The 22967-nt window shown below is 39.7% G+C and overlaps 1 protein-coding gene across 1 annotated transcript in view; it reads right to left on the bottom strand.

The window, feature by feature from the left end:
• Positions 1 to 22967, bottom strand: part of galnt9 (polypeptide N-acetylgalactosaminyltransferase 9) — a 115261-nt gene that overhangs the window by 33740 nt on the left and 58554 nt on the right. The window contains exons 5-6 of the mRNA XM_080893759.1: positions 22413 to 22610; positions 11942 to 12059 (exon numbers count right to left, since the gene is read on the bottom strand). Of these exons, the coding sequence (XP_080749885.1) occupies positions 11942 to 12059; positions 22413 to 22610 (316 nt within the window). The remainder of the gene's footprint in view (positions 1 to 11941; positions 12060 to 22412; positions 22611 to 22967) is intronic.

Here is a 22967-nt window from a genome sequence, read left to right as displayed (position 1 = left end):
GACGATCCCACACTGCTTCAATAATGTTAAGGGCTCTGGGGAGGCCAATCCATAAATAGTCTTCCATTGTGTGTTTTTCTATGTGTTTGTATTTCCATGTCACGGCTCGGGGCAGCGGCTGTGTGAAGAGTGGAAGGAGGACTCAAACGCAGCACTATTTCAGACGTGAAGGGTGATTTATTGACAATACTGAACATAAAGTGGAGATGGCAAACAGAACTAAGGACGAACTAAACTGGGAGAAACTACACAAAGGAGTGGCAAACCTGAACATGAAGGGAGAACAGCAGGGAGAGCACGCAGGGAAATTCACCGGGTATGAACACAGACGACGCGACGAGGAGCAGAGGAAAACACACACTATAAGTACACAAAGAGACACTGGGAAATCACACACAGGTGGGGGAAACAGCTGGACCTGATTAACCTGACGAGACAGGGGAACACTAACACCAGGGACCAATAGAGGGAGCACAAACCCAGAACCCAGTGTCTAAAATCCCAAACACAAACCATCCCAAAACAGCCCAAGAATAATAATGAAAGTAATAACAATAAAGAACATAAACACAAAGTCACTGAGTCATGGCCGCAGGACCATGACATTCCATCAATTTCTGATTCATCACTTCACAAAACCTGCTGCCACTGAGTTTCAGTTCAGTTCTTGTGTAATTTCACATAACTCATAACTCATTTCTCCTCGTTTCCCTGCCTTGAGAATTAGTAACAAAGTGGTTGAAGACACAATCTAAACTTGGTTCTTTTCTAAACTGTCTATGCGCAGACACAGCACTGGTTCATCCCTCATGTTAGGTGCCCTTCTATGTATAGATCAGTGTTCAGTGGCTTAAAAAACCCCCCAAAGTAATCCTCTCAAAATGGTCAGGCACAAGGACTGGACAGAAAATGAGTTAAATGAGTTAAAAAGCAGCCAGTGGTTTAATAAAAACACTGAAAGAGATTCAGAAAGCTTGAAGAGAATTATTGGCAAAACTGCTTTAAAGATTATAAGAACGTCTGGCTCCTTGAAAGCAAAATGATGGGAAAATAAATGAGCCGTTCAAAAGTTTTGCAATGTCCTGTATGTGCAGACTTTTTGTCAGTGAAATTGTATCAGAAATCTGCAAGCTACAAACATAGGCTATTACAGATGTGTAGTTGAGATCAAGATCTTAAAAATGGGTGTGATGAGACCAATCTGCTCCTGGACTGTAGCGGCAAAACACCACAAAGGTGGTTTCACCACTTTGTGTCTGTCTGCCCATTACAACTCTCCAAGCTACCGTCCAGTATTAGATGATGAAAGGATGTACTGAGGTCATCCAGACTTTATACTATACCATCCTATCTATCTATCTATCTATCTATCTATCTATCTATCTATCTATCTATCTATCTATCTATCTATCTATCTATCTATCTATCTATCTATCTATCTATCTATCTATCTATCTATCTATCTATCTATCTATCTATCTATCTATCTGTGTGACAAGTATTCATAAACAGCATTTTCATGTCTCTTACCACTTAATAAATGACCCAGAGGTATACACTTTTATTTTAATCTTAGAGGAAATTTAACTCCTTTAGAGGTCACTTAATAGGTTAATTGACGATTCTACTTTGACATTTAAGTGTTATTTTCCTCTCTCTTAGAGGGCAGGGGAAGATAAACTGATACATGGCATGGTTAAAAAAAAGTATACAGGCCTTTAATCCCTGCAGTCTGCACAAAAGGCTCCAGTGCCAGCGCATTTTAGACAAAGAATTGTATTCATCCTCAGAAATGTGGGATGGATTCTTTTGCCGACCTTTGTCATGGAAATTCTTTGAACTTCATGTGGAAAATTTTTTTACCAATACCTCAGAAGAAAGCTGTGAAATTGCATTCTGTAACCTCTTGGGGAAGTAAGTTGCAAGCACTCAAGCACTCAGTAGCATCTGGGGAATTTTACATGTCTATATTCTCAACAGAAACACTCTCAGTCAAAACCCAAGGGAAGTCTTTTTGTAGTATATTATTGCAAAAAGTCCCACCTATTTCAAAGAAATGCTGATTGAGGGTGCTGGCAGACCAGACGGTATATTTACAACTTTTCTAATGACTGACATTAAGATTTTAAAATATCAAGGGATTTTCTATGATGTAGTTTTCTGTCATATGAAGGCAAAACAGCAACACACAGCAACACCATTTCCCTTATTTAAACAGGTTTCAAATTATAGAAAAAAATCGAAACCTTTGACCCCTGCGGAGCTGCTTTTTCTGTTTGGGTTCACTTATCCTCTAAGGGTAAGGGGCCACTGCAAATCAATACAACACTGTTCTGAGTGATCACTTTCATTCTATGAAGAAACATTTCTATCTGTTTGGGAGTAGTCTCTTTCAGGAGACTACTTCCCTGATCAATAGGGCATGAGGGTTTACTGAGGAGTTTGGTCAGTATGAAGACATGCTCACGTCTTCACAATCAGCACATCTCAACCCAACTGAATAACTGTGGGAGATTTTGGACCAACATGTTACACAGTGCTCTCTGCTACCATCATCAAAACAAGAATGGGGGAATATGTTCGGAAGACTGTTGTTCTATACATCCAGTAGAGCTCTACTGAGTGAGGGCCAAGATTGGAAGCATAGAACACAATGGGTGGCTTTTCCTGTAATTTGTCACTCATTCGTCTATAGCTCCGGTGTTAATTCAAACCAATGCTAATTTCCAGACCAGAAAGCAGTTTCAAGTACCAACACCCTGTTATCCTCAGATAACAGAAATCTAGCAGCGAACATAGTACTCACAACAGCACGACATGCTTTGCTCTCTTCACACTAGTCCAATATTTCTCTCATGAATTGTAACTTAAAATGATCTCACTGAATAAAGCAGCACGCTTCAATTTCAAATCCACATTTGAAGAGTTAAATGTGTGTTAAGTTATTCATAACATATCAAACTCCATCAGCAGAGCAGCATGTGTAACTTTGACAGCTCTCTGGGACCGACTACAGCAGCGGCTAATTAGCAGAAATGATAAATTCCCATTTTTACAAAATGAAATTTATTTAAAAGGTTGACAAGTATTCAAAATAGCAGTGAACAATGTGTAATAAGTTTTTTCCTTGAGCAGCGGATACTTTTGAAAGACTGAAATCTGAGCACCAAGCAAAGTATACCTATATTCATTCCCTGTGCCTTACCTGGCGTGAAGCCACACCCTCGAGCCATTATTGAATGCTCTTCAAATTTTACTGATGTGTTGCAACTTGAGTGAACTTTCATCTGTATTAGTTTTTAAAAAGTAATTCAGGTTAATTAATAGGAGACTCACAGAAAGTTTCACTTAATTACTTGCAGAGAATTACATGAGAAAATCAATACCTCATTTAAGCCACAAGCAGGGGCGGATCTACAGGGGGGCAAGGGGGGCAACTGCCCCCCTGCTGTAGAGCCGGGAACTTTATACCTAAAAACCGTCTTTGTTTTCTTAGAAGAGATAATGATACAATAAATAGTTTGAAAGTGATTTTGTTGATATTTTGTTGACTCCATTTACATATAGGGAATTTTCACATACTTCACTGAAGAGGTATGTGCCACCCTGCCTAGACTTCTCGCCCCCATTTTGCTCTCCCATGTAAAATCTTTTAGATCTGTCACTGGCCATATGACTAGTGTCATATTTATGAAGTATCCACAGCAGCTCTTAGCGTCATTTAGCACAAAACAACTGGAAATGCTGTAGCTCCCCAGAGGTCAGAAAAATCCACTTAACAGGAAGTATATTTATCACAGTATATTTTGGTCGTTCAAGAAGCTCACAGTCACAAAGTAGTGCAGCACATACATGCCAACTTTATACTTTGATTTATTTTCAGGCACTCATAGGAACCTCTACATTAATAAGTATTTGCTGTTCTTTTTAAAAAAATCTCTATTAGTGTGATAAACTGCCCGACTAGGGTCAGAGAGGATGGGTGAGCAGCTTGTCTCCAGACAACTCCCAGTTTTTAATCACCAATCAGTCTTACATGCATGTCATTTAGAGAAAATACACGCAGAGTCCACAGCCCATCAGCAAGAACTTTTTTTGCTGTGAGGTGACAGTGCCATCGCTGGGCATCGTGCCTGCGCATCCATAAAATGGAGGCTGTTGATGGAGAGACAGACAGACGCGTAGGCCCTTTTAACTACGCCTGTCAAAAGCTAATTCCACCCAGTTGCTGCCCTTCCTCTTTGATATGCCGGCTGATTTGCTGCTGCGGCCAAATCAGTGTGCGCAAGTGCTCGTCAAATGCTTTGGCCTTGTCAGATCATTTCAAGTTTTCAGCAAGAGTCTTAGACATCTAACACAAGCAATTACGTGAACAGATTAGCTAATGCTGAGATAATGAATGGGATGAGCCAATCTGCCTGTCAAGTGTTGCTGTTGTTGTTTTCTGGTGATGATGCTGTCCACGGAGAGAGCATTTGGATACCTCTCTATATAATTCGATTGTCTTCAATGGTGGGAGGATGCGAAATGCACAAATCTTGTGAAATAATCTTAATTACCTTGTCAAAATGTGTTCAAATTAGAGTGGGGGTATCTGCAGTCACTACTGAAGGAGGTTTTTAATGAAGTTTATGATTCACAGGGATAATAAGTAAGCTGACAGGGCCTGTCTAATTACTTATCCCTCTGGCTCTGAACGCCAAAGTGGCAACTCTCTGAGGTACGCTCATGCCCAGGAAGCCAAGTAATTTTTCCAAAGCCACTTGAAGCAGAGGAGTATGCTCGATGTCATCGTTAAATGCCAAACATAACATATGTTCTCAAACATACACTCTATTGTGGTGTAAATTATGGACACAGTCTGGATCTATAAGACACGAGGAGACAAGAAGGCAATATAAATCTTAAATTATGCATGCACCAAACATGTCGATGCATAAATCCAAATCACGTATAATAATGTCAGCACGAAAAAGCATACGCAGAAGCTCTCTGCTTTGCCATATGGTCGCAATAAGTCCTTCAATAGCTGGGGTAGTTCCTCTGAAACAATCCTCGATCTGGGTCTTGTAACTTTTACTGCCGCATCTATTCTCATTTGTCTTTTCTCCCATAGATGGACTCGGGCTGGAACATACAGTAATGAACCATGAAGTAAGTAAACCCGAGTCCATTAAGCCCCAACAGATTGATTCAGCCCCTGAATAATGCAGGATTTAAAAAAGACAAATGCTTGATCAATATCCAGTGGTACTGTTGCTTTCACGTTGGTTTTATCGATGGAGAGCAGATAGTTTCTCACATGTTGTGGCGAGAGAATGAATCACGCCTTTGACAAGGTGATAAAACAACGCACGGTTATAGTAAAGGATACCTTAGTCAACACTGGTCACTGAAGAGACACGAGACAGTGGAAGAAAACAAGTTCTTAAACTGTTAAAAAAAGAATTCAGCATAAACATCGCCGCAAATTGTGTTTATTTCGGTGTGAAAACGCGCCACCATATGGGACAACCATATTGGACACTATGCGATGCTTTGTCCAATAAAGCATTCCTCATTATGGCATTTGTCCAGTAATCCCCCACATTTATCTCCTTCTACTTGCAAAAGTGTAACATGAGAATCCCTCGGAGGCATTAGATTTGTTCTCATCTTTGGAATGACTCACTTTGTTGGAAAGGGCTCACATATGGTGAGCGCCCACTGTCATTTGCCGTTTGATGGACATGAGCATGATGTTGATTTGGAAGCTGCCAGAATGGCTGGTGTCCACAGATGGCTACGGCTCATAACGACATTTCTGTCCTTTCTCAAGGTGACTGCTTTCCGCTGCGGAGGGCTGCAGCCTGGAAGAGGAGTCTGAGTCGGTCACGGGGAATAGTGAAGATATATTCTGTGTGTGATCTGAATATCCCTGAATGCTAAATGAAGATAATTCCTAGTGTGACATGTGTTAAAAGCCAGAGAGGGTGGCTTTATGTAAAAGGTAGCTTGCTGTGGGTTTCTCAGAGCTGCCCATGATAGGTCACCGAAACCACAAATGCGATTAACATTTAGTATTGTAATCCTGGTACAGATGCCGGATGAAGCTCTTTATTAACATCGCATTATTAGATTCTTTGAGAAAGTCGACAGCACACAGCAACCGGATGACTCTAACAGCCCTGTCTTCATTCATAATAATTAGATAGACAGTATGATGATAACTTTCAGGGAAACAAAATGTAGCATGAGAATTTCTGCCCTCGAAGGGAAAGAAACTATTTAATACAAATATTCTCTCACATGTGAAACACAACGTATTGTTAGATGGAAAAATCAACCGATGAGAATCCATGTGTACAGTCATCATATCCTTTACAAACAAACACATCCGGAGGCTGTCGCCTTCCTTTGAATCCATTTGTATCTTCAAATCCAGATGGCTTGTGAGGTTGATCAACTGTGTTAAATTGTCCAGGCTTCATATTTGTATCAGTGTGGCAGATGTTCTCACAATAAACTGAAAGCAACATCTGACTGCATCCACCAACTGCTACGAGGCTGCACCTGTTATAGTACCACCTGAAGTAATGCTTACTGGTTTATCTTGAATTTATATTTTCTTTGTTTTTGTTTTTGTTTTTTTTGTTTTTTGGGTGGGTGGGGGCACTGTTTGCTTTCATTAAACAAAGCCACCATCTGGAAAAAAGTGGTGGGTGGCATAAGATGCAAAGCACTAGCTGAGCTGCTGGGTTTATCGTCTGATAATCAGAGTTGTTGCTCAAAATATGAATGTATTACACATGCACATTCTGTTTAATATGCTTCTGTGGAAGCAAAACGAAGGGATAAGCCTAAAGGATCAATCTGTAGATTTATTAACCAGCTACAACTTAGAGGTGGATGCCACTGTCACCTTGTAATGAATAACAGATTTTAAAACAGTGAGTTGTGTTAAAGAAATCAATTATTAGCAAAATAGCGAAAGACAAAAGTACATTATCTGTCTAAAGGTTTTACTTGAGAAATATTGTATTTCAGACATTTGAGTTTGTAATAACAATGCACAGTGCTTAAAATTTGCAGCTATGCAGGGTCATAATGCTGAAAGTGACTTTTAGTGACACTTGTGAATAGTGAATTCTGAATGTGGATTTGTAAGTAATGAAATTTGAAATAAGGGATTAGGAACAGGAGAAGTGTAAACTTCATCCTACTCCTTTTTGAGCACACACATTCTGTAGACGTACATATATACATGAACACTTGATGTTTTCTAAGTTCTGTTTTTGTTTTTTCTCTTGTTATTTCAGTTATATTTGCATGTTTGAAATAAAATTCTATCCATCTATCTACTTTTCTGACCTCAGCTTGTTTGACAGCCTCAGAACATGAGCAGGCGTTAATAAGCAACCTGCAGCTGACATCAACGCTGTTTCTTGCACTGAAACTAGCGCTGCTTCATCTAAATGCTAGCTAGCTATTTTAAAATGATGTATGATTGCACAGTTACTGTGTCACCTGCCACTTAAAAGTTTTTAAAAGTTAGAAGCTTTCCATCCATTAGTTGTCAGTCTAACACATAGAGACGACAACCAGCTGCACTCATACTCATGGGCAATTTAGAATGACCAGTTAGCCTAATCCCACTAACTGCATGTCTTTGGACTGTGAAAGGAAACCAGAGTACCCGGAGAGAACAGACACAAACACGGGAAGAACATGCAAACTCCACACAGATGGTGGAATCAAACTCAGGAATGCCTCGGGCTGTGGGCAACAGTGCTAATCACCGCGCCACCGTGCTGCCCAAGCTAGAAGCTAAAATCCAAAAAACTTTGATGGAAGTTTAAACATGAGGTGTGATGTCATCAAGGTTAGTTTGTTAGCCTAATATGTGAAAGGGACCCGAGTTTAGGACTCACTTAATCTTCAGTATTGTGCAACTATCTTGAGCAACCCATTTTTTCTATATATTTTGTTGGGAAAATGGTAAATAGAGATTTATTGAAATGTGCAAACGTGTATGAAAATGTAGTGCTCGAGGCAAAATCCTACAATTCTAATGAGCTAGAAATCAGTATTTGGTATGGCTACCTTCAAAATACTACAGCTACAGCTGAAGAACATAAAAAAAAAAAGCAAGAAAGTCTGACAAAATAAAAGTAGGGAGGTGTGACTCAAGACTTTTGTGAGTCCTAAACTCAGATGCCTTTCACATATTGGGCTAACAAACTAACCTTGATGACATCACACTTCATGTTCAAACGTCCATCAAGTGCTTATCTAAATTTGACAGTTATTACAACAAACCGGGCAACAGGCCTAACCTGTTATGTAGTGTCACATTGTAAATGCATGGGATTAAAAAATGCACTGATCTAAAACCAATATAATACATATACTGGACTGTTACATGCTATACTTTGATCCCACCATAACAACTCTGCTTGGGATGCAGAAAGAACCAAGTGAAGTGTAATTATGTCCCATTCCTGTCTAGCTGCTGGTACTGCTACACTTTAATTAGCTCAATTCTCCTCACTACAGAGAGATTATGAGCAGATGCCTTGAGGCCCAGCCCAGGTGGGTATGGAGATGGGGCTTCAAAGAAGAAAAAAAAAGATTCTTTTTTGGTTCATTACTCCTGAAAGGAGTTCCTGGTGAGTTTAATAAATGTCATCAAGACAAGCAGGCCACCCCATGAGATCACACTTCACAAGGTTCTTGGACTGATTGATTAGACTGTTATGAAAATGAGACAGATTTCATGAAGCAGCTTGGATGGCTTCCTGATGGCAATGTAAGCTCATGGGCATATTGTGTGGGTAAACCCATCTAGACTCTAGACTTTTTCTGGCAGAAACATGGTTGCCATCATAGTTTGGCGGGCAAAAATGTTTACGAATTAAATTTCTGCAAGTCATAAAATGGTATGCCAGACTGACTTTGTTAGATTAGGATGTGAAGGGAAGGGCATGACTGAATGTAGCAGTTTTAGTTTAGCATGGCACAAGTCTTTTACTAAATGCATTTAGCACTGTGTGAACACAGAGTACACAGTGCGTTTAGGCAGCAAAAATGAGCTGCGAGCAGCTGCATGAAGCTAGCAGAAACTATAGATCTGCCTGCAGAGTTTGCTGAATTTGATGAGTTTCCCAGCTTCATAAACTTATAGGGCACAACATGTTTATATATTACTCCCAGTGCTTGAATTATGTCAAATTAACACCTTAATCCTTTCATTCCCAGAAGTGCCAGACATTTATTTACTCACTGGAAACAGAAATTGATGGAAGTCCAACACTTATATAGCCTAAAACCAAAAAGAAGCCCAGCTGCCTTCATTTCAAGTGCTTGAGAATACTCACACCTGCATGACTAAGAATCTGCACAGACCTTTCTTATTTATATTTATTATTTACAAAGAGAAGTAATGAAACCTGAGCTGCTAGCATTTGTGGACTCGGTTTTCTATTTTCCTCTTGCTTTAATGTGGTGAAAGAATTAGCATAAGCATAATTGCCACATTTCAAAAGGTTTCCTTTTCCCCCTGTTTCAGTGGAAAAAGCAGGGACGGCAGCTGGAGGAGTGACCCCTGGTAGATTTTGTGTAGTATTATATTTGCGAAGTGAGTATCACAGTATCACATAGGAATTTGAAAAATGAAAGGCAGTGTCCAGGTCTACTGGGGCTCTATATCAGCAAAGACTCAGTGAAGCAGGTGTGGGAGACACATTGCAAGATAAATTCATATTGACACTTCTGGCAGAATTCACCGTTACTGTCCCAAAGCATTTTTCTCTGTTTGCAAAAGGGGCCTTGTGGTAAGTTCAAACATGCCATCTGCAATTATTTACAAGGGCAATGAAAGATTCTCTGGAAGATTAAAAAAGAAAAAAATCATTCAGCACAAACGCATTTAATGCATTCCTTTATTTGTTGTGATTATGTAAGCGAGAGAGTGATATCACGAGGCTGCAGACGAACTCTATGTGATCTTTCATCAGTGTGATTTGCCTGTGCTGTCTCTCTTCATTTACAGGTCCTAGCTTATAAATGATTTCACTCCTGAGCAAACACATCGGTGAGAAACCCCTCCTCCCCGGTTTTATTCTGTTGTCTACCTGTCAAAAGTGACACCGCACCACATTGCTATGTGCAGCCTAATCAGCCCCTGCACATCCCTTCTGCCTACGAAAGATTCTTTGCATCCCTCTTAGACACAAAGGAACAACTCACGTTAGATGATAACTATACCATAACCTTTGAATGTGAACCCTGCCTCTCATCAGGCTCCTGCAGTCAGATGATCCTGGGCTCCTGTGAGCTGCCCTGGCTAATTGTTAAACATGTTCTTGTCAATCAAACCTATCCCAGTGGCAGCTCTTCAACCGGCACTACAATGAGCTGCCTGAGCCGCAGTAGCCAAAGAGGAGTAACTGCGGCTCACTTGCCGGGATCCCGTCTCCATTCTATTAAAGGCTGTACATTATGAATGGACGAAGCTAGTTGCTGACTGTCGACCCATCAGGCTTGTGTGTGTGAGCTGAATGGCCTGTTTTTTCGTGGCATGTGTTTCATTTCCACACACAAACAGGCCAAACAGGAGGATAGGTAATTGCCTTTGTGATGGCACTCTGTTTGCAGACAGACGGTTATTCTTCTCACTTTATGAATGAAAAAAAGCGATAGTAAATATTCAGTGAGAAAAGAGAGACAATGAGGAGCTGGTGCGTATCAGAGCCAGTTAAACTATATCACACAGTTCAATAGAGTTGTTCTAGGTTTATTTAGCTGCTGTAGCTGAATTGATCTCCCCCACGAACATCGTCTAACACAGCTGCATGGTTTGTTAGGTGCATATAAGCAGGGCTGCTGAAAGTGAAAACTCTGTAAGCTTGGGGGCGGCTGTCAGTGGTTGGCACATAATAGAAAATAGTGAGTTATTACTACATAATAATGGTAAAACTACGAGCTAAAGACAGAAGAGGCCAGATCATTGTATCATTGTGCAGACGGCAATGAATCATGCCATTTATATAAACAGGAAAAGCCACTCTACGTGGAATAATAGAAGGCTCTGAAATAATCACCAGCAACTACAAACGTCTTCAATAAAGCACTGCACAAACATGAAAACATTCTCCAGCCTCTGTTTAAGTGCTCTTTCAAAGGCAGCCGACACTTCAGAGGTGTCGTTGATGGAATCTCGAGATTTTGAAATGTATGTGGGCATGATGTTAAATGAAGAGTGGGATCTTTCAAGCATTTCTCATTGCAATAAGCCCAAGGAGAGCGTCTCGATTCAGAAAGGTTCCACTTGGCTGGAGAGAAACATTTTCTGAATTTAAACGCTAACCAATTCTTCAGCAAGCCCTTCGCTCACATGAAGCGTTAAATTCAACTCAAAGCAGCAGCCAAAGAGATTTACATTTTCTGTATACAAGCTTTAGAGCCTTTGGGTTGGCTAAAGATTTGCATTAAGGGGATTTTTTTATTTCCCTCCTCCACTCCCATCTAAAAAACTTTGGAAAGTTTAATCATGGTTTCTGTTGATGCCCCTGGGTTTTGTTTCTTAAGCTGTATCCCTCCGGCTGTGAAACATAAGAAAACTTGATCATAAGCTGTTCCAAAGTCTGAATACAGATTTCACAAATCATTCTAACAAAGACTGTTCATCTAAGCATTACTCCCTCAAATATTGGCTCTGTAATTATGGCTCTTTGTGTGGCCTTCCTCGTGTAGAACTTCAGACACAAACCTCTGCAGCTTTGAAGGAAAGCCTCATTAACAACATAACTTTTCTCGCAGCTTTTCTCTGAGAAGTTTCATCTCTCTCTTAACACAGCGGCTTCTCATTTAGTTTAAAGAGACAAAACAAAGTCTACCTTTAAGGCTGTTTATAAAAGTCTACATTGTAGCAGCAGCTTGGGTAATAAAATGTGGTCCTTACCCGCATGCCCAGCTCGATGTTCTCACCTCCGTAGACCTCCATGCCAGGATCCAGCAGACCGATCTCACCAAAGTATTCCCGATCTACCACGAAAGAGCAGCCGATCATGGCTGGAGTTCTAGTCGGGCAGAGTGAGAGACACAGCATGCGTCAATGGAATTGAACCGCATGAAACCCACCTTTTTTCTTTAAGTCCGCTAAAAAGATCAAACAAGAACAAAAAAATAATAATTTAAGGTTTCTTAATGTACATTAAATGCCCAGACAGGTTTAAGTGGGGTTTTAAAGCTAAACTTTAAACCTCAAATACTGCAAATAAATGTGTGTTGCAGATATTCCATGTACATGTCTTTGTATAGCATAGAAAGACTGTTTCCATTAAGGCCCAATCTTACAGCAGACAAGAGATGAGAAAGAAACAGCGTCCTCCAACAGTGAACCTTTCATTGTTCTCTTTTCTAGTGTGGCTTTTTTTAAGAGCAATGTGTAAGATTTTTTGTAATATATAAGATGGTCTCGTTTCTCTAGCAGATCATCATGCAGGTTAGTTTTTAGAGGGTTTCTACAGCAGTGCCTAATGTTCGACAAAGACACAGACAAATTGCTGTTCTCTGAACTTTAAGTAAAACTTTAAAGAAAGCCAGATTATGACCAAAGATCCAAAACTTTTATACACTGCTTTTTTAAATGAGGAGAAGACTGAGGCTTGATTGACTGAGGGAAGGTGTGGAAATGCCAGAAAGATGAAAAAACAAACAGACACTAGTTCAGTTTAATTTTAAGCACAAAGACTGCGCCTCTGTTGTTTAACCACCTTTGCTAAAGGTGCTGAAAAAGAACAGCTTATATACCCTGCAATAAAACTGAATTTTTTCAAGCCTTAAGACCACAATTATAAGCTTAAAGACCCCAACTGCTCAGTATTACTGAGGAGAGTGGTAAAGGTGCAGGAGAACTATATTAGTGTGTTATTGAGCACAAGCAGTTACTAGCTCACCGCAGCAGCCACTCTGAAGTACATGCCAGCAGGGGTGAGTAAGTTGTTTTATCAGCCATGAAATCTCCACTTCAGCCCAAAATTCTGGGCACCAGTGATCCAAATGAGAGCCACGTGACAGCTTCATGGTATATTTTGTTTATCTAATTATTTAATCATTCTGGCAAATAAATTTCATGCGTAGTAAGACAAACCTATCAATGGTTGCTATAATAATTAAAACAAAATGAAACACATTATACAATATAAAGATGAAAATAAAACATCTACCAAAATTTAGCTGATATAAAACATTTAGAGGGTGCATGTTTTTTTTAACAAAAGCAAGATTTTCCATCTTCAGTAGAAGAAACGGTCCCACTTAGTTGACAGGGCTACTTTCAGCACTATTATCGGTCCCATCTAAAGTGCTCAGAACAAAGCCCCATTAAGAGCACTATAGTCATACAGGGTCTTGAACAGCATTATTTTTTAAAGTGACCAATGAAAGCATGGATTTTCTATCTGAAATGATGCCTGAGGTGAGTTCACCATGTATTACACAAACATGCACACACACACACACACACACACACACACACACACACACACACACACACACACACACACATGAATGTCAGCCACTTCAGTCTGACAGACAGGAAGTGCTGTAAAGTGCTGCAAGAGCTGCATTTTGATTCACGGACTGTATTAAAAGAGAGCATTAAGCTGTATGGCGTGCAAGCCAAAAAGAAAGGTGCTTTTAGGTTTAAACCCCATATAAAAGGCTGACTGAAATATAACCATGGGCTGCTACTTTGAAAATCCTGCACCAGTAGATAAATAAAAAATTGACGCAGAGCTCCGAACCCCCTGAACCAATATATCGCCAAGAAAGCACTTTCACCGTTTGTTTTTGTTTTTTCATAAATGTCTTTAGAGCTTGACATTCACAGTATATACGTCTCATGAGCTGTGTCACTTTAATTTAAAATAGCTGAAAATCAAACACAATAAAGAAAACCCAATTTAAAAGTGAAACTGGCTTGCGATCACAGATTGGCAGTTCTAGTTAAACACTCTCGCAGTAACAATTACAAGTCTATCTTTTTTTATGAATCACGCTTGCTGAGTTCTATACTTTTATTTCCTGACACACAGTCTTGTTTAAATTATAAGGGGGTGACAGACAGGCTTTCAAGTGCCATCATTTTTTACTGGCTGTGTAGATGAAAAAGACAGACCCTGCACACTCTCGGCCTGATTCATCCTATCCTTTCACTTCCCTTGACAAGTGGCCTTCCTGTCTGTACTGCAAACTTTGTGCAAACCTCTTTGAGTGCTCCCTTTAGATTAAGCTTCCTGGCAAGGTAAACACGTCTCTCTCCCTCAGTACACTCTCAGCACCGTATTAAGCTGGACGCATCTGATAATGAAATAAAATCCTTGCACGATTGAACGTTTAGCATTTTTCCACACTGTGTATTTTATATTGTGAAACAAACATCCTCAAATTGATGTCCTGCATATTTGTATTTTTAAGTTAAGAATAAAGAAAAGAGTAAATTGTTGCCAAGTTTGGTGGCAACATTATCAAGCAGGCCTTTTATGGTATTTAATGGCATTAAATATCCAATTAAATTAGGCTAATTAGGCCAATATATTCCAACATATTCTTAAGACCAGAGTCTTAACTGGCAAAGAATAATATATGAAGAAGGAAAGAAAAACATTTGTATCCACTGGAATGACACTGACTATGGCACTGATTATGGTAAAGTGCTTGAAATAGGATGAGGGCTAAAACTGGTAATTAGAAACCAAGCGAGGGAAACCTGGTCTGATTAAAAGGGACAGCATCCATCCCACTTTGCGTGGTGCATCTGTCATATAAATATAATGTATTCATTTTTAAATTTTAAAATAAAGTAATGAGACCACAAAGTAGAGTTGCTTCTCTGCAATTTCCCTTCAGCTGTCAAGCCCCCAAAACACCACAGAGACCGAGTCTGCTCCCTGACCACCTAAATTAAAGAAACAAAAAGCAAAATCAACACATGACAAACTATTCATATGGATCTAATTAAAATTAATGACTTCTACAATAAAACCAAAAGCACAAACCAAATAAAATTAAATAAAAGAGCATTAGATCTTACTCATGAAAAAGTTGGGAAATGGTTTGATAGATGACCAAGCAATTATTTTTTATTATCTCTGAAACCTTGAAATATATCAGCTAACGGCCTGGTTCAGTCATCCGCTCTGCCCCTCAATTCTAAATGATCCAATCCCTTAAACCCAATAACAGACATTCCTCTTTTGTTCTACTAACCATTTCTGGTCCTTATTAAATGCTCATGCTTATGCTATTGCAGAATGATTATCATTTATATTTGCCCAGATTTTCTAATGGGCTCTGCTGGACTAAATGGTAAATGGCCTGTATTTATATAGCGCTTTACTAGTCCCTAAGGACCCCAAAGCGCTTTACATATCCAGTCATCCACCCATTCACACACACATTCACACACTGGTGATGGCAAGCTACATTGTAGCCACAGCCACCCTGGGGCGCACTGACAGAGGCGAGGCTGCCGGACACTGGCGCCACCTGGCCCTCTGACCACCACCAGTAGGCAACGGGTGAAGTGTCTTGCCCAAGGACACAACGAACCGAGACTGTCCAAACCGGGGCTCGAACCGGCAACCTTCCGATTACAAGGCGAACTCCCAACTCTTGAGCCACGATCGCCCCTAAAACATTTGGCACTAAAACGCTGCTGTTGGTAAGTGGTGCCATGTCAATATAACGGCCAAAAGGTGCGGACACAGGCATTTCTGTGGCTGGTCTTTTCAGAGTTTCCCTTTCACAGAGCAAGATTTGGGGCGGACAGTATTTAAATGAACTGTGCAAACATGAGTTATTAAAGTGTGCCATAGAAAATTCTGTTGAATTTATGCTGAAAAAAAGGTCACATCTTATTTTGCATCCATGTCTTATTTGGCACTGGAGGATGGCTGAAAGCTGTGACTCCTCAACCCGAATCTTTAGAACTAAGCTCCACACGTCTCCGGTCCTTATTAATACTGTTATTTTGATAACATAGAAAATAATTGAACTGAACTGAATTCCAATAGTACTGAATGTATTAAATTCCATACTGGAATGCCTGTCAATGGGATTTAAACAGATCTGAAGTGTGTTTGAATTGTAATGCTGGGAGACCTGGACTTACACTGCATTATTTTGGTTAGTACAGTATTTACTTCCACACCAGGCCTGGTTGTTTTCAACCAACCAATTTAGGCTACGTCCACACGTACACGGGTATTTTTGAAAACAGAGATTTTCCGTTTTCGTTTTAAAAAATAATCCCGTCCACACGTAAACGCAGAAATGAAGGAAAACGCTGCTAGGAGCATGCCAAAGCAACAGGTGGCGATATATTCATAACCGTGCAGAAATGTTGGCCAATCAGAAGTCTAGAAGCCTCGGTGGGAAAAAGTAAACAAAGATGGGGCATAGAAGCAGAACCGAGTTGTATGTGTGGAGGGACAGTAACTGTGTGTGTATATGTAAGCATTTAAACACTGCAGAGAGAACAATTAACAGTAACAGTATTGTAGAAATTCATTTCACTGAAACAATAACGTGGCGCACAGTGTGACGTCAAAAAAGGCGCACACCTTTGACGCTGCGTTTTCTGCGTTTTCTCAGTTTTTCTCGTCCACACGTAAATGCAAAAACAGAGTTTTCAAAAATATCCACCCTGGCTGGAGTTTTTAAAAATCTCCGTTTTCAGTGACCGAAAACACCGTTTATGTGTGGATGAAAGGTGCAAACGCATAGAAAAATCTACGTTTTCAAAAATACCCGGGTACGTGTGGACGTAGCTTTATTGCACTCTTCATAAAATACTGGTGATCATTAATGGGAACTGGCTTTGCTGTATTTATAAATTACAATGAAGTGAGTAGATGATCCCCCCAGAACTTTAACCTCCCCTTGGGAAATGTTTGCAGTTGCATCATCATGCTAATTTGCTCCTCTTTAGTAAATCTGACTCATACCAAATATTCCAGTACCCCTGTTGGAAACCTTGCATTCAGGATTTTTTGTAAGTCATACAATAAACTTATCTCAAGGACTCCTTTCATCTGTATAATAGACTATGGTGAAAATTAGGAACATCCTGTCTCAGAGTGATGCTGAGAAAATAGACCACCCACCTGTGAATTCCAGGTTGAGCTATTGTAATTACTTATCAGAGGGATGCACTAATAGTTCTCTTAAAAGCCTCTACCAGATGCAAAAGTGAGAGAACTAACAATGACTAGCAGGACAGATCATTTTTCTGCCCTGTTAGCTTCTCCTCACTGCATTTAAAACCCTTCTCACATACAAACCCTTAATGATGCTACACTATATCGCAAAGACCTCGCTATATCATCTCAACAGAGCACTTTGCTTTCACAGTGCTTTCTTGTGGTTCCCCAAGTTTTAAAAAGCAGAACATAAAGGACAGCCTTTAGCTATTAGGTCCGTTTTCTTTGAAAGGAGCACCTTGTTTGGGTGCTTTTCGGGTGAGGCTTAAAACTTCCCTTTTTGATAACGCTTATCTTTCGGGCCGGATTAGGTGACCCTGCAAGGTTTCATAATTATATGGGTACAAGCACACGCTGCTGGAGGAACTCCCATAATACACTGAGCACCTCTCCTCTACTCTCTTTTACTCTGCAGGTATTTATATGCCACTATTGCATGCTATTAACCTTGTGCCTTGTTTCTCCTGCAGTTTGTACTTTGTCCTCTGTCTGTTTGTTACTTTCTGGAGCTATTTGGGAACTTTTTTTTAGTTGTGGTCTCCCTATGCTCTTCTTTTCTCTCTTCACTTCATCCAACTTGTTAAGGCAGATAGCCTGGTTCACGAGTTACTCTACATAGTATTGCAAGGTCTTTATGCAGTGAAAAAGTTATAAACAAGAAAAAAAAAACATGCTAGTTTTCTCCATTACAAGAACATTCAATAAACTCTTATGCAAGTGGGTGAATATAAAACACAAAGGGTCTGGCATTGATTTTTGCTAATATTTTGCATGGGCGAATGACGCACACTTGTATTGCTTCCTTTCAGCCAACGCTGTTGTTGTGTCTGTATTTTGTACCTGAAGGCACGCACAACAGAGATATCGTTGCGTGGCCTTCAAAAAACAGGAAATCATAAGTCACAAAACAACTTCTGGAGTCCATCAGACATCACAGATTGATGGTGTAATCATCCAGTGGATTTCTCATTTAACGTCACGAGGTTTAGTTATTTTTAGTGTGCAGATGGTCAGCCTGCAGGACTCATCCGCCCCTTGCAACTCTTGTCCTTGTCTCCTGCTTGCAGTGTAAATGTCTGATAGATGTATGCAATATATGGCAAGATAAAGACTCCGTCTCTTCCAGATGATAAAATGGAGGTAAAATTCTCCATTAGATCTTGATTCAAACAGCTGAAAAAAAAGAAAAGGTTTCTTTTTGAATCAGTGCTTTTAATTGATGGAGCCACATCATCAAAATACATACTTCTGCCCGTGAGTCTGCTTCACAATATCTCCAAAATGCTTGCAATCTTCTGTTCTCACAACATGTTTGTGCCTTCTCGTACCCTTTTACCCTCTTTGTTGTTGAATGCGTCCAAACAACCAGAGATGTTGTGAGTGAGCTTCTGTTTTTGATGAGTAGAAACCTTGAGGAAGCAAGCAGGAAAATGATTTCCAATAGGAATCCACCCAGCTGACACACTCCAGCTGGCCCTTGAGGCGATCTGTTCATTTTCAGCAAACTTTCAATAGGGAAGACGAACCAGCGTGAATGTCTACTCTTATCATTTCTTTTTATCTCAACTCTAGCAATTGATATTTGGTAATACATGATTCTCGTGGAGTTTTGATAAGACATCCAATATTTAGGTCCACACTAGTTGTTTGTATGAGAACACCCTGTACCAAATGAAATTGTTATTGCTTTTCCAGCACTGGTCTGTGGTAGGTAATGAAACTCTGGCTTCCAATTCATGTTTCTGTTGCCTGTGGTCAGAACTGAACAGTGTGTGTGAATGTCTTGGTGTCTGGGATAATGGAAGACATCGTGGCAGTACACATCAGTAGGTTTCATGCTTATGGCTTGGTTAAAATGCAGTGTCCAGGACATTAAGTGATACAAATGAACACATTTACCTGTTCTGTTTATAGCAGCAATGCTGTTTGAACATACACAGCAAATTCAAAAGTGTTAAATGTTTTGGTGTTAATAGTCTTCTTGCAAAAGTAGAGTTAATTTTACTCTAAGTAGAGTCACATTCTTTTAATGTAACTCTGAGGTGTAAAATGATAGTAGTTAAAATCGAGTGTTAAAAATGAGTGTTTCTCTGTCAAATCTGGAGGTGTTACAATGGAAACATTAACTCTTGACCTCTTAACTCTGAACTCCTACAGGGGCTATGACACCAATAGAGTGAATTCACAGACTCCGCCCCCAGCACGGCTCCAATCGAAGCTGAAGTGAAGCCGTTTCAGAACATTTTGCTCTACATATTTGAGTTGTTTGCCATGCTTGGTAAGTCATTTTTCAAAGATTGTTTCAATTATTATTATGAGCTTTTACTTCTGTGGCTCTTTGGAGTTGAGACAAAGCTGTGTGAAAGGCATTAGCCATGTTGCTCGCTGATAGCATAATATTCTGTTTTAGCTAGCTGAAAGGTATTGTTTGCGGGCAAATACCACAGCCTTGAAAAAAGCTTGCATGTGAATTTTCAGTCAAACTTTTGGTCAAATACACCTAAAACAATGTGTAGAATGTGAAATGTTGGTATAATGGTGCTACTTGAAGCCTGAAAACGATCGCCCATAAAAAAAAGCGAGCAAACAGCAGTAGCTGACGTCCTGACTGGGTTCTACGTTAGCATTTAGATCCCTCCAGAGTTTTGTGCACACGGTTTAGGTAAAAATGAAAAAGGTTGAGGTTTTACATTTAGTTCAGTATTACCTGTTGCCTGTGTCCTTGTCTTTTGGGAAAATACTTTACACAAGTAATGGCTCAAAGAGGATTCCTTTTTTTTTTTTTTTTTTTTTTACTGTGCTGCAATTGTTTACTGGATTGTTTGTGCCATTAATTAGTGTCAACTAATTTTTATTCAATCTCCGCACAGGATATGCTTGTGAAGATGGAATATGGGGGAGAGCAGAAGTGCGTTGAAGTTCCACAAAGGGATGAATGAAGGACATGCATATTGTATTGAAGAAATAAGTGATGAGAATGCTGTTATTTGCATTTACCATGTCAGACCTTTTGATAAACAAAATTCTAATGAAAGTGAGAACATGTATACTGTTACATCTTTCAGAAAATGTTTTGAAATTGTGGTGCACAGTTCAGAATAAATGTTTTTCAAAAACCATTGCATCTTTTTAGTAAATGTTTATTTCCAAAAGAAATTTCTAGAAGTTCAGAACAGGAAAATTCCCGCTTTTTAGAATGAATTAGAAGATAACTCTTACGTAGTTAAATTAAAATACTCTTTGAGAGTTAATATATAAACTCTTAACACCAAGTGTTAAATTATCAACTCCAGACAGATTTGGTGTTTAACACTAAATCAGAGTTAACGTACCAACTCTCCAAAAAGAGTTAAATTAACACTCTCTGGTGTGGACCCATATAGACACTTTAATAGTGTTGAAATCAAATCCGACAGTGTTAATATGGACATGCTGGATTTGCTGTGTAGGTTTACACCAGCAGACAAGAATTATTGATTCCTTTTAGCGCTTTACAAAATCAGCACTGACATTCTGCAGGCATTTATTCATCATTGTGGAGCACAGGGTTGTACATTGACGTTTCAGATGTTTTTCCTGTTATGCTGCTAAAATAAATAAGTAAATTAAGCTAATATTTGTGGTGAAGTGAAGGGGAAGAGCTCAGTAGTCTCACAGCCTGAAGAAAGAAATGGCTCCAAAGTCTGGTGCTACGGCAGCAGATCCTGTATCGCTTGCCAGATGGCAACAGGGTGAACATGCAGCCACAGATCCTCATTGATCAGGCCTTTGGGGTAGCCAAATTTAGCTACTTTACTTACAGTATGTGATCAGTTCGACTTTTGATTTTTCTGAATGTTTTTGCCCTCTACTCCTGTCACTGATCTTTTAGTATTTGTTTTGTGCTTGTCAGTATAGGAATCTCAAAAACGTGGTGGATTTTCATTTACGAATCTAAATCAGTTTAAATGTCTGATTAAATGGGTCACTCCAAGTTCATGTTCATACAGAGATGAAGGCCTGTTAGCGCATTGCACATCTCAGATCTTTAAAAACAACACCCTTTTCCTCCTGTAAATGCTTGTCTTTGTCAACAGATGTATTACTGAGTCTGTGCAGTCTGAGAAAAGAGGAAATACTTCTTCTTTAACCAGATGAACTGTGTTCAGAGAACACTTCAGCTGGATCCATTTCACTGAAGCATCCTTGAATGAGATAAGAAAAAATGCAGCTCAAAGCTGCCGATCTCTCGCTACCGCTGACCCGCACCTCCTTGTGATTATATTTATGTTTATGTGTCAGGATGCGGCATCTTCAGTTCAAGTTTGATGCTCTACTGTAGCACTAGTTGTAAAATTGCACGAGGGATGCAGCAACATTAAGCAGTTCAGCAGCCCCATAATTATGGAAGAGGAAAACCAAGAGCTAAGCTGAGTCAGGTGGACTTGACCTTATGTTCTTGGTGCTTGCACTGCCTTTGGCCTTACAACACTAAAACAAAACCGCTACGTGATTACAGATATGTATTATAAAGCATCATAAGAAAAGTTCAGTGCATCTTTAAAGAGTTCTATATAACACAAGACTATTAACAAGTTCACTTGTTTTTATTCCTCTAATAAACTAAATTTAAGCAGACTTCTAAACATTACAGCTACTAACAATCGTCAATCACAAATTTTCTACAGTCACAGGGGACAAATTCAAATTCATCAACAAGTTCAGCTCCTGTCCCCATCCTATCCACACAGCCAGAACATCTGTAAGAGCAACAAGAGTTTAAGAAATGCTGATGTGCTACACTCTTTTTCTTTAATGTATTGCATTCCAGTAGAGTTTTGCCAGGGATACACAAAAGCATTTCTAGAGTTATATAAAAACCCGACAGAAGCATATGCTCTCCTTTAATCTAAGGTGGTATATTATAATACCCTGCTAATAGCCAACACAAAGTTACACTAATGACACCACACCGCTGAGGCCCTGTGCTTTCAAAATGATATTTTTCAGTGTAATTGGAAAATTTTCTAAAGGCAGCATTTATTCAACGGTTCGTGTGGCATAGTAAACTATAGTGTGCCTGAGTTTGATGCCTCTACATATGAATAAGTCATATCCCAAGGCTATTCATATTTCATCAGACATCCTCATCTATAATGGACACTTTGCACCGGCTGAGGCCCTCACCTGATAGGGGCTGTCTCATCGCCCCTGTCCAGCCACTCTTGTGGAGGGATGATGTACATACACCATAGACCCCAGTTGTAGCCGTGGGCGGCATTAGCGTACTGCTGCACCTCGAACGTGTTGTACTTGATGTTGTCTATGGCGGGCAAGATAATGCGGGTATGATCCTCCTTCATCCGGGTCAGAATAGGTTCAGACCTATGGATAAGAAAAGAGACAGAAGTTAAAAGCTGGCTTTTTGGATTAGGTATGCCGAAGATTCATTGCATAGTTGCAGGAGGTGAATGAAAAGAGTGAGAGGTGTAGAGTCTGCAACAGGGCAAGTAACAGATCTGTGCATATATTCATTCTATCTGCAGAGGTTTGAAGCATTAATATTGCAAAAATGCTGGTCAAATCTGACTGAATGGATAACTTAACTGAATATGAATGTAAAGTGAAAGCTGTGGATGTGTATGTGCAGGAAACCAATGCATTTAAATGTTAAACAAAAAGTTCTTTAGTCAATAGTTACAAAAAATGCCAGGAGCAGCTACAGATAGCTGCAGACACTGT

The sequence above is a fragment of the Rhamphochromis sp. 'chilingali' genome (genome assembly GCF_963969265.1).
Source record: "Rhamphochromis sp. 'chilingali' genome assembly, chromosome: 10".
In the NCBI taxonomy this organism is placed as follows: Eukaryota; Metazoa; Chordata; class Actinopteri; order Cichliformes; family Cichlidae; genus Rhamphochromis; species Rhamphochromis sp. 'chilingali'.
This window is presented reverse-complemented; position numbering and strand designations above follow the sequence as displayed.